This window comes from Leiobunum rupestre, chromosome 9 (genome assembly GCF_980474605.1).
Source record: "Leiobunum rupestre chromosome 9, qqLeiRupe1.1.hap1, whole genome shotgun sequence".
Taxonomy (NCBI): Eukaryota; Metazoa; Arthropoda; class Arachnida; order Opiliones; family Sclerosomatidae; genus Leiobunum; species Leiobunum rupestre.
This window is the reverse complement of record NC_143392.1, coordinates 25537373-25561336: the sequence shown is the minus strand read 5'-3', so window position 1 is coordinate 25561336 and position 23964 is coordinate 25537373. Positions and strand designations below refer to the sequence as shown.

Sequence of the window (23964 nt, the reverse complement as noted above, 5' to 3'; positions counted from 1 at the left end):
GAGAAAGAACGTCAATCCTTTTCCTACTATTCCCAGAGGTATCCTACTAAAAATATTCTCGAAGTCTTCCGTTTTCCGTCATACGTCTGTCGGTCTTAGGACGCGTTTGTCGCGTCAAGTTGCGTGTGTGTGTGAGAGAAAAAAGTTGATCTAAAATAAAGTTGATCTCAAGCAAGAAGCCGTATCTCAAGTATGCGGTCACCATTTAACGATTCCGGGGTGATGGTAAGAGAGTCAGGACCCCGAAATCACGGGTTATTATAATGCCCAGAGACTTTCTTAAACTTTAAACATGAATAAAAACCGAGTGAGCATTAATTACGATGGCAAAATTGCCGGTTTGTACGATTTGGGCGATACCTTGGGTCGCGGCCATTTTGCCGTTGTGAAGTTAGCCAGGCATGTTTTTACTGGGGAGCAAGTCGCGGTCAAAGTAATTGATAAGACCAAGCTGGACGATGTTTCGAGAGCTCACCTCTTTCAAGAAGTTCGTTGCATGAAGCTGGTTCAACATCCAAATGTGGTGCGCCTGTATGAGGTTATTGACACCCAAACCAAGCTCTATCTAATTCTAGGTAAGGTACCATGCACATAGATGTGCCAAATATGTAGGCCAATCTTAAATTTCCATAATCTGTCAATTGTATTGTTGAGCAAAATAATATAAATTATATGTTCTGCCAAATACACACTTATCGCATAACAACTGGCATACTCCTTGCTGAACCGTAATGTTATCTAAAAGCCACATTATTATTGGTATCCCATAAACTAGATTCTCGTTGATAAATGCTCCTATCATTTCCATTCATCATTTGTCTATTAATCTCTTCTAATCCCTAGGGAGACCTAATGCTACTTTTACTCACTATGTCATATCTAATCACTAAGTAAACTTCCTGGACTTGGTTGCCAAAGTATCCATGTTACTTGACCTTTACCTCTAATAATGAAAAAAGTTTCCACAATACATATTTTGTGGTTCCTAAAATTTTATATTGTGAAATATAAAATACTACTCAATCCTTATTTATTATGACCCCAATTTAATAAATAGGATATTTTACATCTTTATAGTGTTACATAAACATTTGGATTTGTTGTCAGTTTAATTTGTCAGCTTATCAATGTTTGTATATATAAACCCCAGCTCTGGTAGTTAAACTAAATAATGTTTCTAGATCAATTTATTATACCATTGTATAGATAAATGAACATTAATTAGTTCATATAAATATTTGATTGGAAATTCTACTTAATTTTTAACTTAATGCACGTCAAACATTAGCTTATCCCTAAGCGAAGATAAAAGGCTAGTCAGAACTAAATTATTCCAGTGCATCCCGTATAAGTTCTGATAAATATCTAATGATAACTAAAAGCTTTTTTATTATTTTATCCAATTCTGCAGAATTGGGAGATGGTGGAGATATGTATGATTATATCATGAAGCACGAAAAAGGAGTGGATGAAGAAATGGCAAAAAAATATTTTCGCCAGATAGTTAATGCTATTTCCTATTGCCATAAACTACACGTTGTTCATCGAGATTTAAAGCCTGAGAATGTGGTTTTTTTTGAAAAACTTGGAGTGGTTAAATTGACTGACTTTGGTTTCAGTAACAAATTCTGTCCTGGCCAAAAACTAGAAACTTCATGTGGTTCCCTCGCTTACTCGGCTCCAGAAATTCTGCTAGGAGATTCCTATGATGCTCCTAAAGTGGGTAAGCATGATTTATTTCTTTACATAATTTTACACTATGGTTTTGCATTTAGTCTTTAATTCACTACCATAGCAATGAAAGTAGGTGGATGGTTCCAACCAAACTATAGTGGTTGTCCCATGCAATTATATTTATTTATTTCGCTACAATAATAACAAATGTAATAAAATACCTTTTAAATTGCTTGTGTTCAAACTAAAACACATTTTTGGGTGTGTGCAAATTTAACCTTGGATAAATACCTAAAACTTTTTTTATCTTACTTTGTTTACTTCATTTAAAAAAATACTGCAGCTAGAGTACTATCGAATACATGCAGGATTTGTCTCTGAAAAATCATATGCTTTGAATTTTTATTTGAAATTTTAATGTAATTATTTTAACTCCTTGCTTAAATGCTGAACTAATGAATCAAGGAAACCTGATTTTGAAATGATAAAGTTAAATTTTTTAGGGCTCCTTCAAGGTTGACATATTAATATTAATAGTCATAAATGGTTTGAGGCTATGTTTAATTGTCGAGGTATAAGGCTTTTTATTTTTTCATGAGGGGGGACGCCTTTATATAAAAAAAACATGTCAGGGAGTTAAGTTTTGTAATTTTGAACACTATAGTAGTTAAAACCCATATTTATACTTGAAATTTAATTTTTTTATGACCTTTATTGTTTTAGATGTTTGGAGCTTAGGTGTTATATTGTATATGATGGTTTGTGGGCACGCTCCCTTTCAGGAAGCTAATGATAGTGAAACTTTAACTATGATAATGGATTGTAAATACACTATACCCTCCTATATATCTGGTGAATGCCAAAGGTACATTTTATTTCGTTGAAATCTGATTTTGTAAAAATTTGTGAACTTATATATTTTTCAATATTTATTCAAAAAGCTTAATTGAAAGGATGCTTATTAGAGATCCGGAAAAGAGAGCCACTTTAGAGCAAATTGCTAATGATCCTTGGTTAACTTTTGGTTGCTATGCCAACTCAGTACCTGAATGTTTGCCACTCGTGTCTCGCGAACATCTTTCCGAGGAAGATCACACCCATATTATACAGAAAATGGTCAATGGAAACATTGCCACTAAAGACGAAATACTCGAGTATGTAGTTTGTTTTTGAGACCACATTTTCCAGAAACTCGATAACACGAATTGTTTTAAAATTTTAGATCCTTGGATAAGAATGATTATAATCACATTACAGCCACTTATTACTTATTGGCTGAAAGGAAATTAAGACTTCTTAGGCACGAGAAAGCTCAAATACTGAACAATAATAATATTAGCACCAACAGATTATCCAGGGCTGATCTGTCACCAATAGCAGTGACTCCTGGGTATTTGCAATTTTTCAAAGTTTCTAGCAATTTAAAGAAATTAAGGAGTAATTGTCAACTTTGTTTAAATAGAATATCATCCGCGACACCTTCTCCCGCTCAAGAAAAACTTATCACTTCTGTTGATGGGTTAATATCTCCTTGCCTCGCTTCAAATTCTTTGGTTTTGGATTCTACATCCCCCTTATCATCTGATGTACAAAGATTGACTTCAAGTGCCAGTAGTGGCCTGTCTATGATGTTGGAATTACCCAAGGGACCCACTCTTTTAGGTTATTCATATTTTTAATCCGATATATTTTATCAACCTGTAATTGTTCTTTCATAAATAAAATATTTTTTATAGGCCGCAAATGTAGTATAGTTCGCGAGGAAGAGGATTCTTCAGCTAGTGCTTCAAACTCTCCGACCAAATCTCCTTGTCAGGATCTGACTTCTCGGTTGTTAATAGTGCCCGAACAGTTGGGAAAGATAGTGGAAGACACAGGAGGAATGTCTCTTTCATTCTCGGAGAACAGTTTCAATTTTCCAGAGACTATTAAGTCAGAGCAGTCGATAGTCCATTCAACAATGCCATCCACCACTAGACAGAAACTCTCCCTCCCTGTCTCGAATAGCGCGACTGCTCTGAGAAATATTGAAAAAGATCACTCCATATCTCCCGGTAGTTATTCTTCACCCTCCAAAAATTTGACAGGATTTCGAACCGCTGGCGGTTCTCAATCTCCTGTGGCTTTAATTTCTCCTGGCTCTGCAACAAAATGTAAGACATTACCATCACCTGGTAGGAGATTACACTCTGTACAAAGCTCTCCTCATCTTTTACTTAATGAAATAAATGAAGATGACAGAGATTCTGATACCGGTAACGCTTGTGTTAGCCAATTGAGACATCATCGTAGCAGCGCAGCGGCTGACCAACAGCGCAAGAAACAAGTAATTTTATCAGCAATCTAATCTCCTTCATACATCCGTGATCTTTTTCAACTCTCCTTCGCTTATTTTTACAATGTTTGTAAGAGTGTGGTCTTGGCAACTCCTGTTTTGATAGTAGCAAGCGCAAATGGCATGTAGTTGTTTTTTCGCTTTATCACCAATTTCTCGCTTCTGTAACTTAAAAAAGACTTTTATAAATTTGCCAAACAGGAATTCTTTACTAGCAGAGCATGCTTGGTAGTTTCATTATTTTTCTGTGGACTTTTGGTTCAGACTTTTAATTAGGTGTTAAACACTGTTTAACGCTAGATTTTCTGATTTAATGACTTCTAAGAATTGCTACTTGAGCAAACTTCAGTCGCACGGATCGGCTGTTTCTCACGCCATGTTAAGGATTATGGGTAAAAGGCACAAATTTGTCAAGAACCGGACTGCCAGTTGTAGCAGCTCCGATGCTAGTGATGATGAGGAAAACTTGAAACGCCGAATGGGTAAACTCAAGTTACCACACTCAAGAAGGAAAGACGGTGATAATCCAGATGGCAATGGCAATTCCGGAAATAATGGTGCTTATCGCCTTTATGGATGATATTATTGGCAATACTAAAATTAATTACTGCTTTTTTAGGAGGAGGAGGCGGCAGTAGCGGTGGTTTTGATCGTGATGGAAACAGCGGTGGTAGCTCGGGAATTGACAAGGAAGGCAATGGTGAATCAGGCCGAGGGTTCTCTCCAGGCAGTGGAAATTCCTCACCCAACATGGACAGTTTAGAACTGAGCCAGACTGAAGAATGTCTCTACGAAGAAGTTCAAAGTGCTCATTTAAGCCACGTAGTATTCTCCACTGATAGCACAGATAGTTTGGATCTTATATCTGAACCACAACCAAGGCTAGTTTCTTCTGTCTCATGCGGAGATCTTTCTTCTGGTGAAGTGGCTCAAACTAACTCTAAAGTTTGCTACACGGTGTCTGAAGCGGAGGACTTGATTGTGAATATAGACCCGGTGATTAGAATTGAAACTCAAGTGGTTGAAGGTCATCAAGTAGCCTCTAGAAAAACTTCTAGTAACAAAACATCGGTGTCCAATACGCCGTCGCACAAAAATAGAGATTTAGAGAGCATAGGTACCAGCGTCGCTGAAATTCCTAGCATTGGAGGCGATGTAAGCTTATCCGCTAAATTGAGGTCCAAACTCAGTAATAGTTTGAGTCTGAATAGTGGTCTTAGCTGTTTGCAAAATACTAATAGTTCAGATTCTTTAGCGGCTATTCCCTCAAACAAGAATAGCGGTGGGAGAAGCACACCTAAATCCCCTTTGAAACAGCAACAACAATTAGATATCAACCAAAATGGTTGGAAAAAACATGGGAAGCAAGCCAAATCTGTTGTGGATGTCAAAATGGCTTCCAAATGTTGCACTCTGTGTTAAGAGGGTTCTGGTACCTCAGTTTTGTAACGGGTTGGTTACGGAACTTTGGTACTTAATGAGATGTAGCTGATATTTACCCGATTTTTGGGGTATTCGAGTTACCTATGTGGCTTTGCTTAGTGCGAGCTTTCTTAGTTAGTTTCGTGGTAATATAATTAATAGCCTAAACAAAATAGTTGCGAAACCTAAAGCCGTTTCTTGCGTGTAGATATGCGCTTATTTGCAAATTTTAACAAGCAATTTGCTCAAGAATATATTCCTTAAAAAAAGGGCTATGCATTATGCAACTACCCTATAAAGCATTGCTTTGCTGTTAAAAAAGTTGTTGAGTTGTAGCCTAGACGTTAATGCTCTGCCAAAATTCCGATAGATAAATAACTAGAGCTCTACCCGAAATCTCATAGTAGTATTTATAAAACTTGGTGGTAAATTTACCTACTCAATATTGAAATTTTGTTTCCGGGGTGAAGGGGGTATAAATAGATCTGATATTGAAACTTTGGACACTTTGTAAGTCAAGGCAAATTTTTTTTAAATGTAGACTGCTCGTACAACTTACCATTTGAGCTAAGTTGTAAAATAAAGTTTAAATATTTTATTTTAAAATGAAAAGCTTTAACGACAGCTCTCGCTAGATTTGAATAAACTTCCCTCGACTAGTTGAAGGATACCTTTTTAGTATTACCTTTTAAAAAAATTGTATTTTGGGACAAAAAAATGGTTGGTCCAAAAGCTTAGCAATATTTCTCTTGGCGTGTAATACGAGAGTCATTTAACATTCTTTTTTATTTAAAATACATATATTTACAAAAAACGTAAATTATTTGTTTTAAGTAGGTTGTTAAAAATTAAAAAGAAAATGTGTGAAAGTTTTAGTTGATATATTCAATTATGGCAGTTTGTGCTGGTAATTCTGTAAAAAAACTAGCTGTTGGACATTAGGTCTTCAAAGATTATGGGAAATGTTTACAAAAGTCTATCTAATTATGCTTTAAAAAGAAAATTTGTAAGGTATATTTTGGTCCAAAACGGTCAAAGGATAAGATTTTAGGAAAAGTCGATTTGAGAAAACCTAAAAGTAAATGAAGAGAGAAATGGGCATTAGCATCAGTTTCATGTTATTTCAATGTTAAGAAGTAGCAATTTTTTTTTAAAATAGGCATCCTAAAAATTTAATGTAAAATCTAGTAGAGATAAAAATGTTAAAAATTTGTTCTTCGTATAATGTGGTGGAAAAAAATACCCTGAAATGTTTAATTTTAATGGGCCATTTTTTTAAAAATTAGTGCGTTTTTTAGGAAAGCTTTTTTACCTCCATTTCTTTAATTTAGTGTTTTTTAAATTAAATTTAACTTATACTCATTGAAATTAAGTTTATAGATTTAAATTATCTTGTACAGTTTATAATATGAAAAGTTTTTTTATATAATATAAAGTTAGCTGTCCCTTATTTTAGGCTTTTGTGTATATTTTAAAAAGTATAAAACCCTCTTATGTTTTTCCATGACTGCCAAGAACCATTTTGAGGGAGCAATAATTTTATTACAACTATCATGATATTGTTCTTGCATGTACAGACCAAAATAATTTATTAATTAAAAACCAGTGTTTCTATGTATTATAATATTGGTACTACGATTACTTAAGCCTGTATTGAAATCATATCAAAAATTACTTAAAATTTCGTAAAAATCTTTATTTAACAATTTGACTTTTTAAAAAAAATAAAAAGATCAAATTTATGTATCTTTAAAAAAATTTACAGCGTAAAATATTTTTAAAAGCTAAACGGTTAATCTTTTTAAATATACACAATTGTCAGCTAATTTTATCAAAGCTATAAAATATAATAGCTGGATCACAAAATTCTTCTAGGGCGTGCAAAAAACACTGCATTTTATGGTCAAAAAAGGTAAAAATTTGACCAAGAAATTTAGTGGTATTGACACACTAAATTCATTTTACGATCTGTCAAAATGCAAGTACGTTGTAAATTATTTTTGAGCTCTACGTTCGCATTTTGGGCAATAAGGTTTACGTTTTTCGAAACAGTCCCTATAAAAATAAATTTAATTTTAATTAATCACACTTAAAAATCATATTTGTTCATAATACCAATGGAATAATGAAGAACACTTTGGACAAGAAATTCGGCTTTCCTGGAAAGGAAATAACAATTCGTTGCTGCGACAAATTTCGCAGATAAAACCTTTTCCCTGACAGCTCTTTGGGATAAACAAAAACATTTAAATATTTTAAAGGGTGACGGTTAATCTTTACACTGTTTACAGTTTACATAGAGGCACGTAGCGGCCAAGAAGAGAAGACATCAGCTGCTTTTTTTTTATCTACTAAGCAGATGCTTCATGCTTTAGAAATTATAGTCTATTTAGCAGATGAAAATGCAGCAGTTAATAAGCTTATTGCATTGGCTGCTACGCGAGTCTATGAAAGTTAGAAAAAAACAATTTAGTATGAATACTTCGCATTTCTCTTCAATATGTTTTTTAAAACAGGAATGAGTTTCTTTCAAAAACTCGAGAAGAATCCCGTTTTGGACGTCTATTAAGTCCTGCATAGAGTAGAAATTGGAATTTTCCACAAAATGCTGTCTGTCTTTTAGTTTCAGAAGTAATTTGCTCTCCAAAGCTGCGTGGCAAGAAAGGAAATAACGCTTCATCACCAAAATTTCTTCCCTCAATCTCTATAAATAAGCAACCATTTTAAAACTAATTCATGATAGCTTAATAAAATTTCATTCAACCAAAAAAAAAGCTATTTTAAGTGAAAACAATTTAATTTAGAAAAAGTGTCAATTCGAAGTTTAGTCCTTTTTAACTTACTTTAACTAAAGCTAATTCCTCAACAAATGCGAATAAACTTGGGTTCAGTTTTTCAAGATCTAATATCGATTTGCAAGCCATTGAACGTAGAAATTGTAGGGAAGCTCTAGATACCTAAATTAAAATATGCCATATAAATTTTTAAACATTTGAAATTATTCGTATCTACCTTTCTAAGCTGAAAATCCCAATTTTTGACCACTCGAGCTGGAATAACGGTGGTGTTTTCCCAATGACAGTACGAACAGTAATATAGACCATTATAATCACATAACTTCGGAGCCGCAAAACCAACTTCTAGTAATATTTAATGAGATTTGAAACATTTACTTTGAAAACTAATTAAATTTGAAATCTCAATTTTTACTATATAGAATTCTATTATGGCATTCGGAACACCGGTATTTTTGATTGGCTAAACCTATTTCTGGACAAACATCTAAAATGTAAGTAGGATTTTCTTGTACCTAAAGTAAAAAAAATATTACTTTTTAAGAACATAATTCGGTGCTTTATAGTGAAGATTATATACTTTTAAAGAAGTGCATTTCCTGTTAACTGAATTAAGGCATTTGTTGTGGCACCTATAACCGCATTCTAAAATGTTTTTAATTTTAGGCAATATTTAAGGAAAAATTTACAAAAGTAAATTTTTTTACCATTGCAACGATACCACGTGTGTAAAACTGCTATAATTACTCTGCAACATTTTTCACAGTATTGCCCTGATTCTTCCAAATTGGTTCTTTTACTAAACTTATGTCCCATTAAAACTTTCTCTTCTGGAGGAGATTCATCGACATTGTCCTAAATTAACAAATTAATTAGTTTAAAATAAAATTTTATTAAAAAACTGTAGATTTTAATATGTACTTTTATTTCTTGAAGTTTGTATCTAAGCTGAACTAGTTTACGGACAAGTTTCTTCCTTTTTTCTGTCATTTCATCAGTTTCTAAAATCATTTCTTTACAATTTTCTATTGCATTTTCTAGTTCTTCCACATTACTAAAGCCAAATAACCCCTAATCAACATATTCTTCTGTTAATTATATAAAACAATTAGTTTTAATAAATGTTTATATCACTTCTGGTCGTGAAAAGTGATCTTCAGAAAGTCCAAGCTCTGCATCAATTTCATGGTCATTTACTTTTAATTCTTCAGGAGAAGTAGTCATTCCCAGCGTCTTATCAATATATTTTCATTTAACTAGAATGAGTGATGCTTATAATTCTATTTTTAGCTTTCCCCTCTTGGTATCACAGTCTTTATTTGTCAGATAAATGCTCATCATCTGACTATTTCTCAAAATGTCAACAAACCCAGCTGCTTTGCTTTCCCACTCCAGTTTGTTTACCAACTTCTAAGCCTTGATCGAATGTCCGTTTTGTACCCGAAGATAATAAATGATTACTGAAACAGTTGAGATTCCATCTACATCACAAACAACATCGTGCATATTTCAAACAGTTCACTAATATCATTTTTTAACTTTACATTGGGATCATCGAGAGTTCAAGTATTTGATCCATATGAGACTGTGACCCCAAATTTGTATGACGCAATATGAGCATGCCGCGTTTTTCAAAAGCAATTTGGCCTCTTATTAGTTACCAAAATAAAATACTTATTGCTTTTAATATGAAAGTGCTAATTAACTTTTGGAGTTGAATGGCTTTAATGTCCTAGCTCGTCAATTATCTGGAGCAAGGAAAAGGTTAATGTTAGGCAATTAGATTATTAGATCCCTTGCGATGATAACCGACTGACCTCCAATTTGTATTGTAAACTCAGGTCAGATGGTAAACTTTAAATCCCTAATACGTATCCTAGTTTCAGGGTATTTATTTAATCATATTTTCTTACGATTTACAATTAAATGAGTATCTTAAATTCGTAAATATACTTGTGACTGAATTTACTTTTTATTACTTTTGTTTTAGGGCATGATGTGGCTTTCATTACCGCTACGGGCTAAAAACCTGAAATCGATCACGTTTTGACTGAATATTTTGCTACGCAAATATCCAAGAATCTAGGTTTTCTCTGTTTTTTTTTTGTTTTTTTTCCTTCATTGCGAAAAACAATTAGTACCAAACGGTAAAAAGTCACCTTACACGTTTCGCGTTCTTAATTTTATTGTTTTCCTTATAAGATTTCGTTTAACCCATTTTATTGTTAAAAAATATAGCCCCCCTCCGCTTTTTGATCAAAAATAGATTGTAATTAGGAATACATTAGTGGCGGAGAGACCACCTCCACCACTTGATTATTTTCTTAAACGTCCGTTTTGCTGATATGCGTTGAAACATGTGTAGCTCGCGCCAAATGAGGAAAGAATCTTTTTGTTTTAAATCGTGGCTGTTTTTTTTGGTGGCCCATCGGAAATAATAAGGCCATCGAATTTCTGACTAATAAAGTGCCGCTAAATGAAGCCATGCGCGTCCTCCGAGCATCCTCATCTAAGATGGAACGCCGCTTATCCTTGCATGCCATTCTATCTCTATCCTCCCAGTACGACTGTTGAGCTCTCACCACGGACACCGCTGTCAAAGGATAAATTGATCGGTGAGTTTTACTTTTTTTTGGGCTTCTGGATTTTTAGTTTTATCGAAGTAAGCAAAAGCTTTTAAGTCAGAGTATTCACACCAGAAGATTCGTATAATATAACTTTTACGAGGGAAGCTGCGAAAAACTGTACCTTTGTTTTGTTCGTTCGAAGAAGTTTTCATACGGTTTCTGGAGGGTCGACGAATTTCACATTTCTGCGATTTAACAGAAACTAAAAGTGATTGGTGATAATTACGTTCAAAACTAGTCGTAGAAGTATTAGCAGGCGTAGGGATATTTAATATAATAGTTTTAAATAGTCACTATATTGATCTATTTCGCCGTATTTTTAAAATCAAGGGGAATCTGCTAAGGTATATACTTCGAACCAATTACATTAGTAGAATAAGTAGATGGATACTTCCCTTTTAAGATGTATATTATATACTTCTGATGAAATAAGAAGATGGATACTTCCTTTTTAAGATTTATATTATATACTTCTGGTGAAATTGTAAAATTTATAATTTTGTGACTTCTTAGATTTTTTTTATAAATGCAAAAATAGCTAATGACACATCAATAGTCTTCAATTTCTTATATTTATTCAGAGCTGTAATCAATTTATACAAGGTTAAATTGAATTTGAAATCTATGTCAAAAATAAATGATCAGTTATAAAAGCCTGAGACGTCAAAGTACGAAATTAACCTCGTAGGCTATTATTATAATGCTTTAATAGACAGGTTAAGCAACTTCTCCAAAACGTGAACGGGGGAACATGTAGAAATTTAGATTGTACACAGTAAATCTACAAGTCCCTACACGTTTTCTAACATAACCCAATTCTCAATATCAGAAGTTTATAACAACTGTCTTACCAGAGAATTATAAGTATCCGTCTAGGTATATAATATATCTGTTACAAGAGAAGTATTAATCTAAGTATCTTGCCAATGTTTTTGACTTGAAACATGTTCCTACCCAGGCTCCCATTAATTTTTCAAAAAACGTTTGGGAAGAAAAAAGACCGTCATATGTTGATTTTCTAATAATATTTCATCGTGAAAATATGGTCTATCAGTAGCTAATCATCTCTATGCAGTGTAATTTCTACATTTAGCATATTTAAGCGAGTTAATATACGTGATAGATTTTGACCCGCGATGCGGTGTACACATCCGCTGTCGCCCGGGAAATTCTCAACCCCGATGTAAATTCCATGAGTCGCGAATTTACATGTTTCATTTTAATAACCAAGGTGGCTACTTCTCTCTGGTTTAGGCCATTAAAATGAAACATATGCTTCGAAACAGTTTTAAACTGACTCGATTTTCCCGCTAAACCGCGGAAGTATACACGTACGTCATCAAGCCTCAAAATTTACTCCCCGAAACACTGTAAAATGTCAAAATTACACTACGTAATGATATTTACCATAAGTCTATAATATTGTTCAATAAGTTTGTCACTTTGGGGAATATTTTACTGAGAGCTAGTAACGGAGTGACGTCATTACAAGAAGAAAATCTCCCCCTAGCGAGGTGCTGGCCAAGATTATGTGTGACGCTTAAGCAAGCAGACGCAAAACGGTAACGAGGCCCGTAATGCAGTCTGTCTTGAGAATAGCTCTCAGTAAAACTTTTGCTTGTGAAGAATAAGAAGTATCACACTTTTGTAACAATATTATTTACTTATGTATTTACTTATAATCAAAATTTTCCTTGTGAGATAGTTTTTGAAAATTAGTATAATGATGAATTTCCCCAAGCACTATTTTGTTCTTCCAAAATGTATTCTGGAAAATCAACGGTAGCCTGCGAATGTACATATTTCTCACAAACGTTATATCGTATACTTCCCTTAATATCTAAATTGATGTCAAACAAAATTCTTGGTGTGAAGCAGACTTGGCCATTTCGTAACTATATACCACAGTCAATGCCCGCTTTTTATGGCTATTTCTGTTAAATCTCAATAATAACGCTTGTCTGACGTGACAACAAACGGTTATTTGGTTGTCGAGCTCTGGTTTGTATAATAACGGACCGGATTATAAGTGTAGTGTTTCCAGTTTTGCCTTCGATCAATCACGGATAAAATCGGGCTGGTGATCTAAATAAAGATTGCCGTAACAAAACATCCGTTATTTTAGAACAACGTCGAGTTAGCCAGTTCCTGCTTAACTAAAACGTAAATTTAACGCTCATTTCGTCAACCTTCGGTGCGTGTTAAAAATGTCCCGGGTCTCATCAAATGTTTCCTCCTCCGGAATCGTTGTTCCGGAAACAATTTGAAATGGCATCATCGACAGTGCGACAATTTTCAGCGGTTTACCCCAGAAAAGATTTCTCTTTACCTACATCGCGGGGAATTATCCACGAAGATGCTAATCCCCCCTCCTTTTTCCCAGTACTCAAATTACTTGAACAGCCGGTCTATTCTATTCACGCCATGGCGTCCAATAACGTCGAAGGGAGATTGAAAATAGTATAGTGCTCAGTCGTGCGCGCGATTTCGGACCATCAATTTCCAATTAGCATTTTTACCCACTGCCTTTGATCGAGCTAAAATAAACGAATTTCCACCCTCTAGTTTCTAGATATCGGAATAACTAATAAATGGGACAAATATTAAAACGGAACCTAATATTAGACCGTAAAACGAGAGCGTGTTTTCCGTTTCTCATTTTTCATTCAATCCTTCAGCGTCTTCGTTTTAGGGACGTTCGGCATTACGATGAGGACCCCTTGTTTTCTAATGGTAAGTTCAGTTTGATTAAAAATGACCGTTCAATTTTGTAGTTTGGGGTTTGATTGTTTGCGATTTGGCGCAGTTTTGGGCCTGGTTTCTGGGGCGAACTTTGTTGGTTCAAGGTCAGGATGTCATTACCGCCTCCCCCGTCCATCGCGCCCGGATGCTGGCCAACGAAGAGGACGTGGCTTTCGTCAAAATAAGTCCGCAGCAGGTGTTCACGATAGGCGCGAAGGAGCCGTCGGAAGAGCACGTGATGATGCCGCCCATGGCCGAGTTGCCACCCAGGCCACCACCCCATCCTTTAATGTTTCACGATCACGTCCAACAAAATCCATGTACGTTTTTATTTAATCAGACCTTCGGAGTAAGCTAACATCTTCGTGTACGTTCAGACTTCATGAGTCAAATGCAATCGGTGCCGAGAAGTTACGTACATCCCAAGCCTAAACCCAAATCGCAGAAACACACGTTGCATCGACCGGCCAGCGCCGCCACTTACGTATCTCCTCCAGACATTCGACCTCTGACACCGCCAAACAAGAAAAAGAAAAACGGAGATTACGAAAGGACCAGAGCCGAGGCGAAACGGTACAGACCGGATGGGAGTGCCAGTACCGTATCGAAAACAACTTTAGACACCAACGTATTTCCTCAACATACCAACGGAGAATCTTCCCTTAAAATTAAAGCCATTGACGTACAATGCGCTAAGAAGGTATTTGTATGAAGTTTTCCATCAAATTAACGTTTTTGGGTAAATACGTAACTTGAGCAACGCGTCTTCTTTTATTTAGGCGATGCAAGTTCGCATTCAATTCGAAGGGGTTTTCGACGGAACCATTTACAGCAAGGGTCACTTCAGCGACCACTCTTGTCGTTACGTGGCCCCCGAAAGTCACGGACAAAGCTACGAGTTTGTCGTCTTATTGGATAAATGCGGAACCAATTTCGTGGATGCCGGAGACGCCGGGGGTCAAACTTACCTGGAAAACACTTTGATCATACAAAACGAAGCTATGGTTCAAGAAATCGGCGATACGGCCCGAAGAATCAGGTATGACGGTTTTCATAAACTTCTTTTGTAGATTTCGACTAACCTTTGAAGTCTCGTTAAAGATGTTTATGGACGGGTCAATTGGATAAGAGGGTGTCCAGCAATATGAAGATCGACGCCTTGGACGTGGTGGCGGTGACGTACAGCGGGGACACCGTGGAAAGCTTCATGGACATCCAACTGGGTAGAGGACCGCACGCGCCGCCCGTCACCGGCTTGGTCAAAATCGGTGAGACTTTGACCATGATCATTTCCATACACGGCTCTGACGACCACGATGTCCGAGTCAAGGATTGCCAAGCTCACGACGGAGATCCGAAAAACACCATCCAAATGACCGACGCCAATGGTTGCATTCTGAAGAGGAAGCTGATGGGTCCGTGGCAGAAGACGAGGACCCCTTCTTCGGATGGTTCCAGCAGCAGCGTTCTGGCCTATTCGTACTTCCAGGTTAGTATGACCAGAAGTATGTAAATATCTCTTAAGAGACTGTTATTAATCTCCCTAGATGGATACTTCTCTAGTAACAGATATATTATATACTTCAGCTTTCACTCGTAATTACGCTGCTCTGAATAAGTTTGATGGTATTTAACGAAGAGTTGTTTCCAATAGGCTTTCAAGTTCCCGGACAAAATGGAAGTGTTCTTAGAGTGCAACATTGAGATATGCAAGCGAGAATGTCCCGCAATTTGCGAAGAAGAGTATTTTGGAAAACCACGTAGTCGCCGAAGCAAGTTGGTAATGGTGGCCGGTCGGGCTTCGACAACCGTGAACGAACCGGTGGAACCAGTGCGTTTGTTAAGAGGAATCCGTGTCGTCTCGCAAGACGACATCGCGGTTTCGGGCCGTACTGAGAACGGTACCATCTCCCTGACCAAGCAGTTCGTCCGCTCCCGTTCGGAACTCAGAAGGAACGGAATGGGCAACGTCTGTATGTCCACACCGAGCTTCGTGTCCGCTTTGGTCGCCATTCTGTTGATCCTGATTCTAGCCTGCCTCATGACGGCCGCTCTCTGCTTAAGAGTGCGTTCGAACCATCGCACGGCGCGCAACAAGAGGATGCCGATGCGACGATAGCCGAGAATTAACGCTTATTTATTGTGAGATGCTCCGATTATTCAAAACTGTCAGGACTATCAACATTCTTCTATAGCTTCTTCCCCTGTCCCCTAACAGCCAAGATCACTGGCCAAAGAAGCCAACTACAATCCATATTCAAGTCAAATCAAATCAATTAGGTTGGACATTCACTTTATAAGTGAATTTCCCCCCTTCTGATGGTTGGTTTTCATTTTTCATAATGTTAAAAGGGCGTGACGCAAAAAATAACCCAATAGGCTGGCTTAACACTTTTTTGCGTCGAAGCTCGCTGTTGTTGGATCTTAAAATTCATTGTGCGCGTGGAAATACGCCGCCATGTTAGGGTATCAACGCGGGTAAATAAGCCTGCTATACCTCATGATTGGGTAGTGTCGCGCGCAAAAATGTTATTTTGAAATCGGTCAGTACGTTGATGCGTTTTAGCCCATTTAAAAACCAGACCTTATTTCCGGCACCGCTTTAAGCGCAAGAGGCCAAGGACTATATAAATAGTACTTTGCACGTCCAGACATTGTGTTTTAATACTTCCAAACGAATTGGGAATCGGTTTTATTGAAGCGCCAATTAATGTGTATTTAATTGCGAAAAATGTCAGAACTCTCGAGATAGTGTGAAATTTCGCGAATATTTAACTTAAATTTGAGAATTCCTCGAATGGTTTGCGTAAACGAAAATATTTGGTGCCTACTCAAGGATACAAACGCTGTGCCAATGAATTCTTGAGAACTCTCGTAGGTCATTTAATTTCTGTTTTTGGTAAGCAGTATTTATTTATTAGTCAAATAATATTTATTATTAGAATGTGTTTGTTGGGAAATTCCATCGGAATTTCTTTAAAAAATATTTCAAAGCGAATCGGTAATCTACCCTTTTTATATTTTGTTTAAAAAATCATTTTTTATAACAACCTCCAATGATATTTGCTCAAAGAACACAACCAAAGTTATTAGGAAGAAAATAAAAAATTAAACGTAATAAATATTTTTTTTAAAAAATGTATATAAAACGAATAAATTATATATTTTTAGAAGCTGATGAAACCTATTATGAAAGAAAAAATATATCAGTGAGATCTTAACAAATAACATTGTTCACGACCGAAACGAGCTGTGCCCATAAAGCTGCTAAGGTCTCTATTATCAGAAGCTTATAGCAAACCTACTTTGTAAAAAACGTAAGCTTGAATTAATACACCACAATATCCCTAAGCGTTAATTAAACCATGGTATAACAATAATGCTTTTTACTGTGCCTCTTCAACAGTCCAAGACCTACAAGGCAGGGCACAGGTCGTTATGTAGACGTTGTAATAACCAGCTAGGCTAATACCCAAGTCACCACCTTAGGCCTAAGTCATCAAGCGACTTTTAAAGCCATTAATTCGGGTGGCCGGGTTACAATGCGTAGGAGGGTGGTGGCAAGTCCTTCATGCCAAGCGAGCCAACAGCTCCCTACACTAACTATTACCGTTAACATCATCAAGTTTTTATGGAAGGGGAAACCGAAGAGCTCGGGGGAAACCGAAGAGCTCGGGGGAAAACCCCTTAAACTTGCAAACTCAACGCAGGAGTTGTTCCGAGTTTTCACCCAGTAACATAAGCTGGGATCGAACCCGGCTCCTCTTGCTGCGAGGCGAAAGTGCTAACCACTCCGCCACCCCAACTTGTACAAGATCTCATTAAAGTGGTTACTAATAGTTAATATAAACACTCTTATTACTAAATAAATAATTTAACTCGAACGGACCGATAAATATGGTCTTAATAATCTGTTAGCCTTGAAAAAGTAGAACCTTCTGTCGTCTGCTATTTTGTAATATTTTCCGATAAAGTGTGCATTTATCGAAGCGCTTTTGAATAGTGCCTTTTATAAAGTAACGTGGCCTTCTTGTTTAAATGTTGCTCTTACGTCACAGTCTCTTACTTTTACAAGTCTACGAGCGCGCGCTACAGTCGCCAGATGAATATAGATTTCTCTAGCGCGCGTGCAAATCGCTCGTGCGAAGAGTACACTAATAAAGCTAGGTCTTGTGACGTAAAAGCCACATTTTAACAAGTTGGCAAGACCACTTTTATTTTATAAAATCAATTATTGTGCATGAAGTTGGCCAGTCAAATCTCTTAGAAAGGCTGTTACCGGAAAAACGGTTAGCTAGATACATTTAATAAATTTTTGCCACTATGTCGCATCTGCTAAATTCTTAGCCCTAACACGGTAACACCATAAGTCTATAAATACATTTAACATAAGTGTATCAGTTCTAGAATTACCGTACATTTTGGGTAAACTTCGTACTACCCTCTCTAAGGCCTAGAATGGTAGTTTATTTTCAAGTTGCGAAGATTTCGGTCGCGAATACGTAAGCAATAAATGAAAAATAATTTACCCTTTGGACAGCAGACGGAGCTGTGTTTTTTCCTCCGGTTTCTGCAGTATTCGTCCGGTACTTTTGACAGGATAGCGCTAGCACACATGGCTTCGTGGATGCATTCACCGTCCAAAAGCTGACACGGGTCCAGATCCCGTTCGTGAATGGCTTGCGGATTGGTAAGCGTGTTTAACAAATAACTTCCTGTAACTACCGACAAAGTAAAGTTAAATAATAACAAAGGAATTCTCATCGCGACGTTATTAGGCTTAGCAACGTTAACATAAGCCCCTAGCAGTGCCCTCTAGGGAGAGTTTTTGCGTCGCGGGCTAGGACAAAGTTTGGCTACTTGGATCGCTGGAGGTCGCTCGCGTCGCCTGCTTTGATTATTAACGGCTCATATCAAGCGAGGAATAAAACGGTGTTGTACGGTGCAAAAATTAAGTTTACTTTTCTTTCCCATTCTTTCTTTGACGGCGTTTGTTAATTTTGCTGATGATGCCAAAATTTGCTTAGCGAGGAGGGCTGCCATTATCCTTGAAAACGACCGCAGTTCCTCTTATTTCCCGAATTGTAAACAGAAACGCCGAGTTTCATTTCTAGTTACGTGTACCCTAAAATGTCACTTACATATTTGTGGAATGATGCTGTGAATTATTTTTACAAACCCAGGGTACGTTAATAGTAAATTTAACCCTTATATTTCGATTAATACAGATTATAACAGGGAAACTCAAAAGCTAGTAAATTAGTCAGAGGATTTCAAGAACTAGTCAATAAGTCAGGGAAAAATCAATGAATTTCACGAACTAGTCAATAAGTCGGAGAAATATCAATGAATTTCAAGAACTAATCAATAAGTCAGGGAAAAATCAATGAATTTCAAGAACTAGTCAATAAGTCAGGGAAAAATCAATGAATTTCAAGAGCTAGTAAATAAGTCGGGGGCAAATCAATGAACTTCAGGAACTAGTCAATAAGTCAGTGAACAATCAATGAATTTCACGAACTAGTCAATAAGTAAGGGAAAAATCAATGAATTTCAAGAACTAGTCAATAAGTCAGGGAAAAATCAATGAATTTCAAGAGCTAGTAAATAAGTCGGGGGCAAATCAATGAATTTCAGGAACTAGTCAATAAGTCAGTGAACAATCAATGAATTTCAAGAACTAGTCAATAGGTCGGCGGAAAATCAGAGATTTCAAGGAAATGGTCTGGGAAATCCTTGAAAAATAAGGGAATTTTAATCTTAAAACTGTGGCAACCCTCTATAATGTCAAAAGTATGTAATATATCGCTTAGAGATAATATTAACTCTCCTATGCTGCTAATGATATCCGTTTGAAACATATACCTTCGTAGGCTCCGCCTGAGAAGCTACGTTTTTCATTTCTATGGCGTAGATCGATACTTCTCTCGTAAGAATTGTTTTTATATACTTCTGATAATATATATCTTACGAATGCAAAAAAAATGAATGTAATTATGCAGCTTACAGTGAAACGTGTACCATCAGTCCATCACAGGTTCTAATTTTATTGAAATGATAAAATTACACTGCGTACGGGTATTTACTTATACCATAAGTAACATAACAGAAAAACGTATGGAAATTCCTATGGTTTTAATGTTATTTTTCTGACCGAACCCTTTTTCAACACTGTCGTCCAACTCCGAATTAAGTAGTTTATTATTGTCCTTGAGCAATAACTATTGGGATCTCGGTTGAACTAAACCACGATTGCGCAATAACTCTAAACATCAGTTCAGTGATTTTTTCACAATGTCATACTTATCGGCCTTATATATTAGATTTATAAAGTTACTATTTAGTATTTCGCCTCGCACTATTTTTTGATTTTTTCTTTGGAAATGTGTTTTGAAAAATCAGCTGGAGCTTGTGAAGGTACATGTTTCAAACCAATAACCTTAGCAATACAAGGACGACAATAATTTTATAAAAAAGAAATATTTTATATACTTCTTGTTCGGTAAACATTGTACAAGTATAGTGTAACGTATATTTTGTGAAGATGGCGGCCATATCTTATAGGCAGTGCGGGTTAAAATTAATCAAGTTAGCTCTGTGCGGACGGGCTAAATTTTACGCACCCCCCCCCCGCAAGGCGGTTTGACAGTTAAATAATTAATGTTTGGTACAGGAAAGCCTCGTTCGCATTGATAAGCGTCGCCAGTTCCTGAAAATCAAATTATCGTACCAGAGCTAAAAATTATCGATTTTAGAAAATAATTAATGCACGCCTGAAAATTGGTGTAAAATTTTACTTTTCTGGGAAAATAGACGTTAAATTTGAGAAATCAAAATTGTAAAAACCGCTTAAATGAGTTCGAGCGATAAAAACAAAAATCCTAACGTTTAAAATTTGCAGATTTTAATTGGTTTCAGCCAATTGAAAAAAGATCGTACGCTATCGTACGCGCAAGCAGAATTCGAAAGATGCGTACTATTTAGTACGCCGTTGAAATTATCGTCGTGCCCAAACTTAGTTCGAAATTATCGACGTGTACGATGATTATCGTACGTCTGGCAACGCTGCTTTGACTAATTATTAGTTCGAAATTATCGACTGGCCAGTTATTAGTGAAAAAAGGTATATTAAAAAAAAATAATTATAATGGTCTTATTAAAAATGCCGCTTCAATAATTAGTTCGCCCCTTTTTTTCTAATTGTTGAGCCTTTAATTGAAAATCCGGTACTAGTATTTCAGAAAGGGGGACGAAGTAGGGAAAAATTCCTAAAAGTTAACCAACTGTAACTTCCAAGATCGTCAAATAAATTTCAAGGGGAATTTTATTTGCGAAGGCAAAGGTTGAAATTATCTACGGGGAAACTCCGCAAGATGACATTTTGATATCGTCTGTAAACTTTAAAACTATCGAAATCTTTTCTCCTTGAAGTTTCGAAAATTGTATTGATAAAATACGTATTGCTCAGGGTTGTTTTTATAAAATATTTATTGACCCGATTTCCGTTATAATGTATTATAAGTCGATATTAGATGAGAACTTTACTGACCCATTTCGTATACAGAAATTTAATTTACCTTAGAATATCCTATTTGAAATATTATTATTACTTTTTTAAATGTGGAAAACAAAATTAAAAAAAATTGCATTTATTTTTTGAAGGTCCAAAATTAAATTAAAAATAAGAGTATACTCAATTTATTTTTTTTAATATATAAAAGAAAGCGATAAATATTAATAGAGTATATTTTTCATTTTTTAAACCTCCAAAATTAAATAAAACCTAACAGAGTACACTCAATTTATTTTGGTCTAAAAGTATTAAAAGGGTATACCCAATTATTTTTTAAATTTCGAAAAACAAAGTTAAAAAATAGTAAGATATTATCTATTTATATTTTTAAATGTGGAAAACTAAATTAAAATTACAATTAAAGACTCGAAATTATTAGGCCATAATTTCTAGTCTTTTATTGTAATTTTGAATCCCTGAGTGCAAGTCGATTCAACCTTTTATAAATAGAAAATTAATATAATTTATTTAATTATTTCAAGGAAAATATCCCTTAAAATCTCAATTAATCTATGTCTAGGAAGGGTAAGTGGACAATAAAAGTAAAATATAAAACTATCAAAAAAGAACAATTAAAATGTAATACTAAAAAATAAATAGTTTTACCTGAAACAGTGGTTGCCCTGCAGTTCAAACAACCATTTAATAGAATGAAAAGTAACGGCAGCGTGTAGATCTTCATATTTGGTGGCAACGCGGGGAAATACGATTTATGATTCAGCTTCGAAAAGAAAGATAAATGTTATTTGATGAAGTCGAGAAATATATCCCTTCAAATTTTAATAATACCCCGTGCTTCGCGAACCGAATCGACACCAGCGCTCCCAACGACGTAAACAGGAAGCTCGTATTTCGAGGACTCTAATATTTGGTCTCGTTAATAGGCGCTACATCACTCGTACCGGGAACATGTATAATGAACAGTCTGCGAGGGCTAACCTGTCTATTTTTTCAACCAACAAATAATAATAATGTAATGTAATTAATATATAATATAATATCATATCATATCACGTCCTATCACATCATATCACGTCCTATCACTTTATATCACGTTATAACACGTCATATCACATCAGATCACGTCATATCAGGTCATATCACATCAGATCACATAATATAATATTTTATTAATAAAAAATCAATTACAGTACTTGATTTTATGTCGTTCAAACTTTTTAATGTATTGCCTGGGTTTGTAGAATATAGAAACCCAGGTATTGCTAAACGGAATAATTTATTTCCTAAATTAAAAAGTGGTCTTGCGCAACTTGTTAAAATGCTGCTTTAACGTCACAAGACAGCTTTATATATTCTACGCGCAATGTCTCTGGCGTCAGTAGCGCGCGCTCGTAGCCTTGTAAAAACCAGAGACTGTGACGCATTAAAACAAGAAGGCCACGTTACTTAATAAAAAGAACTATTCGTGTGAATTTGTTTTTCGTTTTGTTTTGGGAATTTACACCTGACGTAGTTCGAAATAAAGCCGCGTTTGCACTTCGCCTTGATACCGATTCAAATCATTTCGAAGAAGTCGCGTGAACCAGGCTAAATCGTTTAAAACCGATTCAAACCGTTTTCTACCGCTTACCCGTAAACGTAGCTTAAATGTAGTAATATATTGAAGAAAATACCAAATTTAACAGTGCCAAATCTCTGCATAATATCCATTCCATACAAATGTAGGTCTCCAACTCGAACCGATAATTGTAACCACCTGTTATTGTAGATATTGGTAACGTAAAACTTGTTTATCCCCAAAAAACCAGGTGTTGCATATACGTATCGATGTGGTTATAAATAATAATAAATGAAGTAAATAATAAATATAGTATTATAAAGTATTGTTATGATATTAAAAAATGGGTGGAAGGTTATTATAGAGTTTTGAAATTACAATAATAATGGAAATCACTAAATAAATTTGATATTAAAAATGGCTAAAATTTCATTTTACAAAGTCTATACAATTCCAGTGAAATTGGTGGAGCAAATTTTCCCGAGTGGTTAGTCCCATCCTATTTCTAACTGTTTATTTTGTTTGTTTTAAATTCCTTGTCACTCCTTTTTATAACCGTTAGTTAAAATTTCCATAATTCATTTGCATTCATCGTTATGCATTTCTTTTAGTTTGTCATTATGACGTCTTAGAATAGAAATTAAATCGGTTTTACGGCGATAGAAAATCGGTCTTACCTTTACATTTATGTAGAAAGTGAAGCGGCTATTAATACCCTGAGTAGTCAAAATAGACTTTGTTGGCACCTTGAAAACAATTCTATTATTGCTCTTGTAGATTTAACGTACATCGACTCAACAAGAAGGAATTTATTTGGATTTGGGGAGAATGACATAGTTGAGACGCTCGGCCGGCACCATTACTATTACTACAATTACCATATGTAACATAATTACTCATAAGTATGCCACTAGCTCTATTTCTTCACTAACGGTTTGTTTCACAGATATTGCGTCATCCGCACCCTACGTAATACTTGACGTCATATTTGACGTCATCGAATCTGAAATGCCGATTATGCCGTCGCACAATTAGCTCTACGTCTGATAAACCGACGACCATTATTTTAGTAAACAAACCAGTTTGAACAACCAAGGCTTAGTAGCTAAAATGAACTACAATATAGTGTCAAGTTCTGTTAATGTAATTAATGAAGTTCTCGGAGACTCAGATTCTAAAATAAATTTGCATTGTCAAACAAAATAGGCAGGGTTAAAGGCCTAGGTTTTCTTCAGTCTTTGCAGATTCTTTTATAAATTTCAATAAAGCTACATTGG

The 23964-nt window shown here is 35.6% G+C and overlaps 4 protein-coding genes across 12 annotated transcripts; 2 read left to right on the top strand and 2 right to left on the bottom strand.

Annotated features, from left to right (window-relative positions):
- Positions 1–83: 83 nt before the first annotated feature.
- On the top strand, positions 84–7055 carry Snrk (SNF related kinase). The gene is made up of 9 exons (XM_090159510.1): positions 84–575; positions 1412–1723; positions 2398–2539; positions 2616–2828; positions 2897–3064; positions 3137–3336; positions 3411–4000; positions 4335–4566; positions 4629–7055. The coding sequence occupies exons 1-9, from the start codon at positions 293–295 to the stop codon at positions 5429–5431; spliced, it is 2943 nt and encodes a 980-aa protein (XP_090015636.1). The 5' UTR covers positions 84–292; the 3' UTR covers positions 5432–7055.
- A 60-nt stretch (positions 7056–7115) lies between these two features.
- DEF8 (differentially expressed in FDCP 8 homolog) lies at positions 7116–10214 on the bottom strand. 4 transcript variants are annotated; one of them, XM_090159513.1, is made up of 12 exons: positions 10196–10210; positions 9888–10102; positions 9361–9482; positions 9148–9297; positions 8934–9081; positions 8807–8871; positions 8642–8741; positions 8444–8571; positions 8275–8388; positions 7914–8135; positions 7547–7656; positions 7116–7486 (listed from the first exon to the last, which is right to left on the bottom strand). In XM_090159513.1, the coding sequence occupies exons 3-12, from the start codon at positions 9448–9450 to the stop codon at positions 7426–7428; spliced, it is 1188 nt and encodes a 395-aa protein (XP_090015639.1). In that variant the 5' UTR covers positions 9451–9482; positions 9888–10102; positions 10196–10210; the 3' UTR covers positions 7116–7425. The 4 variants fall into 4 exon arrangements, with proteins under 4 accessions (XP_090015639.1, XP_090015640.1, XP_090015638.1 ...); XM_090159514.1 differs by lacking the exon at positions 9888–10102 and having other exon boundaries at positions 10196–10214; XM_090159512.1 differs by lacking the exons at positions 9888–10102; positions 10196–10210 and adding an exon at positions 9596–9859.
- A 280-nt stretch (positions 10215–10494) lies between these two features.
- On the top strand, positions 10495–15971 carry LOC149926980 (uncharacterized). Of its 3 annotated transcripts, none has more exons than XM_090158607.1 (7): positions 10495–10841; positions 13532–13586; positions 13660–13915; positions 13973–14295; positions 14375–14634; positions 14697–15084; positions 15250–15971. In XM_090158607.1, the coding sequence occupies exons 2-7, from the start codon at positions 13563–13565 to the stop codon at positions 15712–15714; spliced, it is 1716 nt and encodes a 571-aa protein (XP_090014733.1). In that variant the 5' UTR covers positions 10495–10841; positions 13532–13562; the 3' UTR covers positions 15715–15971. The 3 variants fall into 3 exon arrangements, with proteins under 3 accessions (XP_090014733.1, XP_090014732.1, XP_090014734.1); XM_090158606.1 differs by having other exon boundaries at positions 13973–14301; XM_090158608.1 differs by lacking the exon at positions 13532–13586 and having other exon boundaries at positions 13973–14301.
- Positions 15972–16593: 622 nt separating this feature from the next.
- LOC149926979 (uncharacterized) lies at positions 16594–22865 on the bottom strand. Of its 4 annotated transcripts, XM_090158534.1 has the most exons (4): positions 22803–22863; positions 21775–21889; positions 18125–18316; positions 16594–16779 (listed from the first exon to the last, which is right to left on the bottom strand). In XM_090158534.1, the coding sequence occupies exons 1-4, from the start codon at positions 22842–22844 to the stop codon at positions 16763–16765; spliced, it is 366 nt and encodes a 121-aa protein (XP_090014660.1). In that variant the 5' UTR covers positions 22845–22863; the 3' UTR covers positions 16594–16762. The 4 variants fall into 4 exon arrangements, with proteins under 4 accessions (XP_090014660.1, XP_090014659.1, XP_090014658.1 ...); XM_090158533.1 differs by lacking the exon at positions 16594–16779 and having other exon boundaries at positions 16786–18310; positions 22803–22865; XM_090158532.1 differs by lacking the exon at positions 16594–16779 and having other exon boundaries at positions 16786–18316; positions 22803–22864.
- Between the last annotated feature and the right edge of the window lie 1099 nt (positions 22866–23964).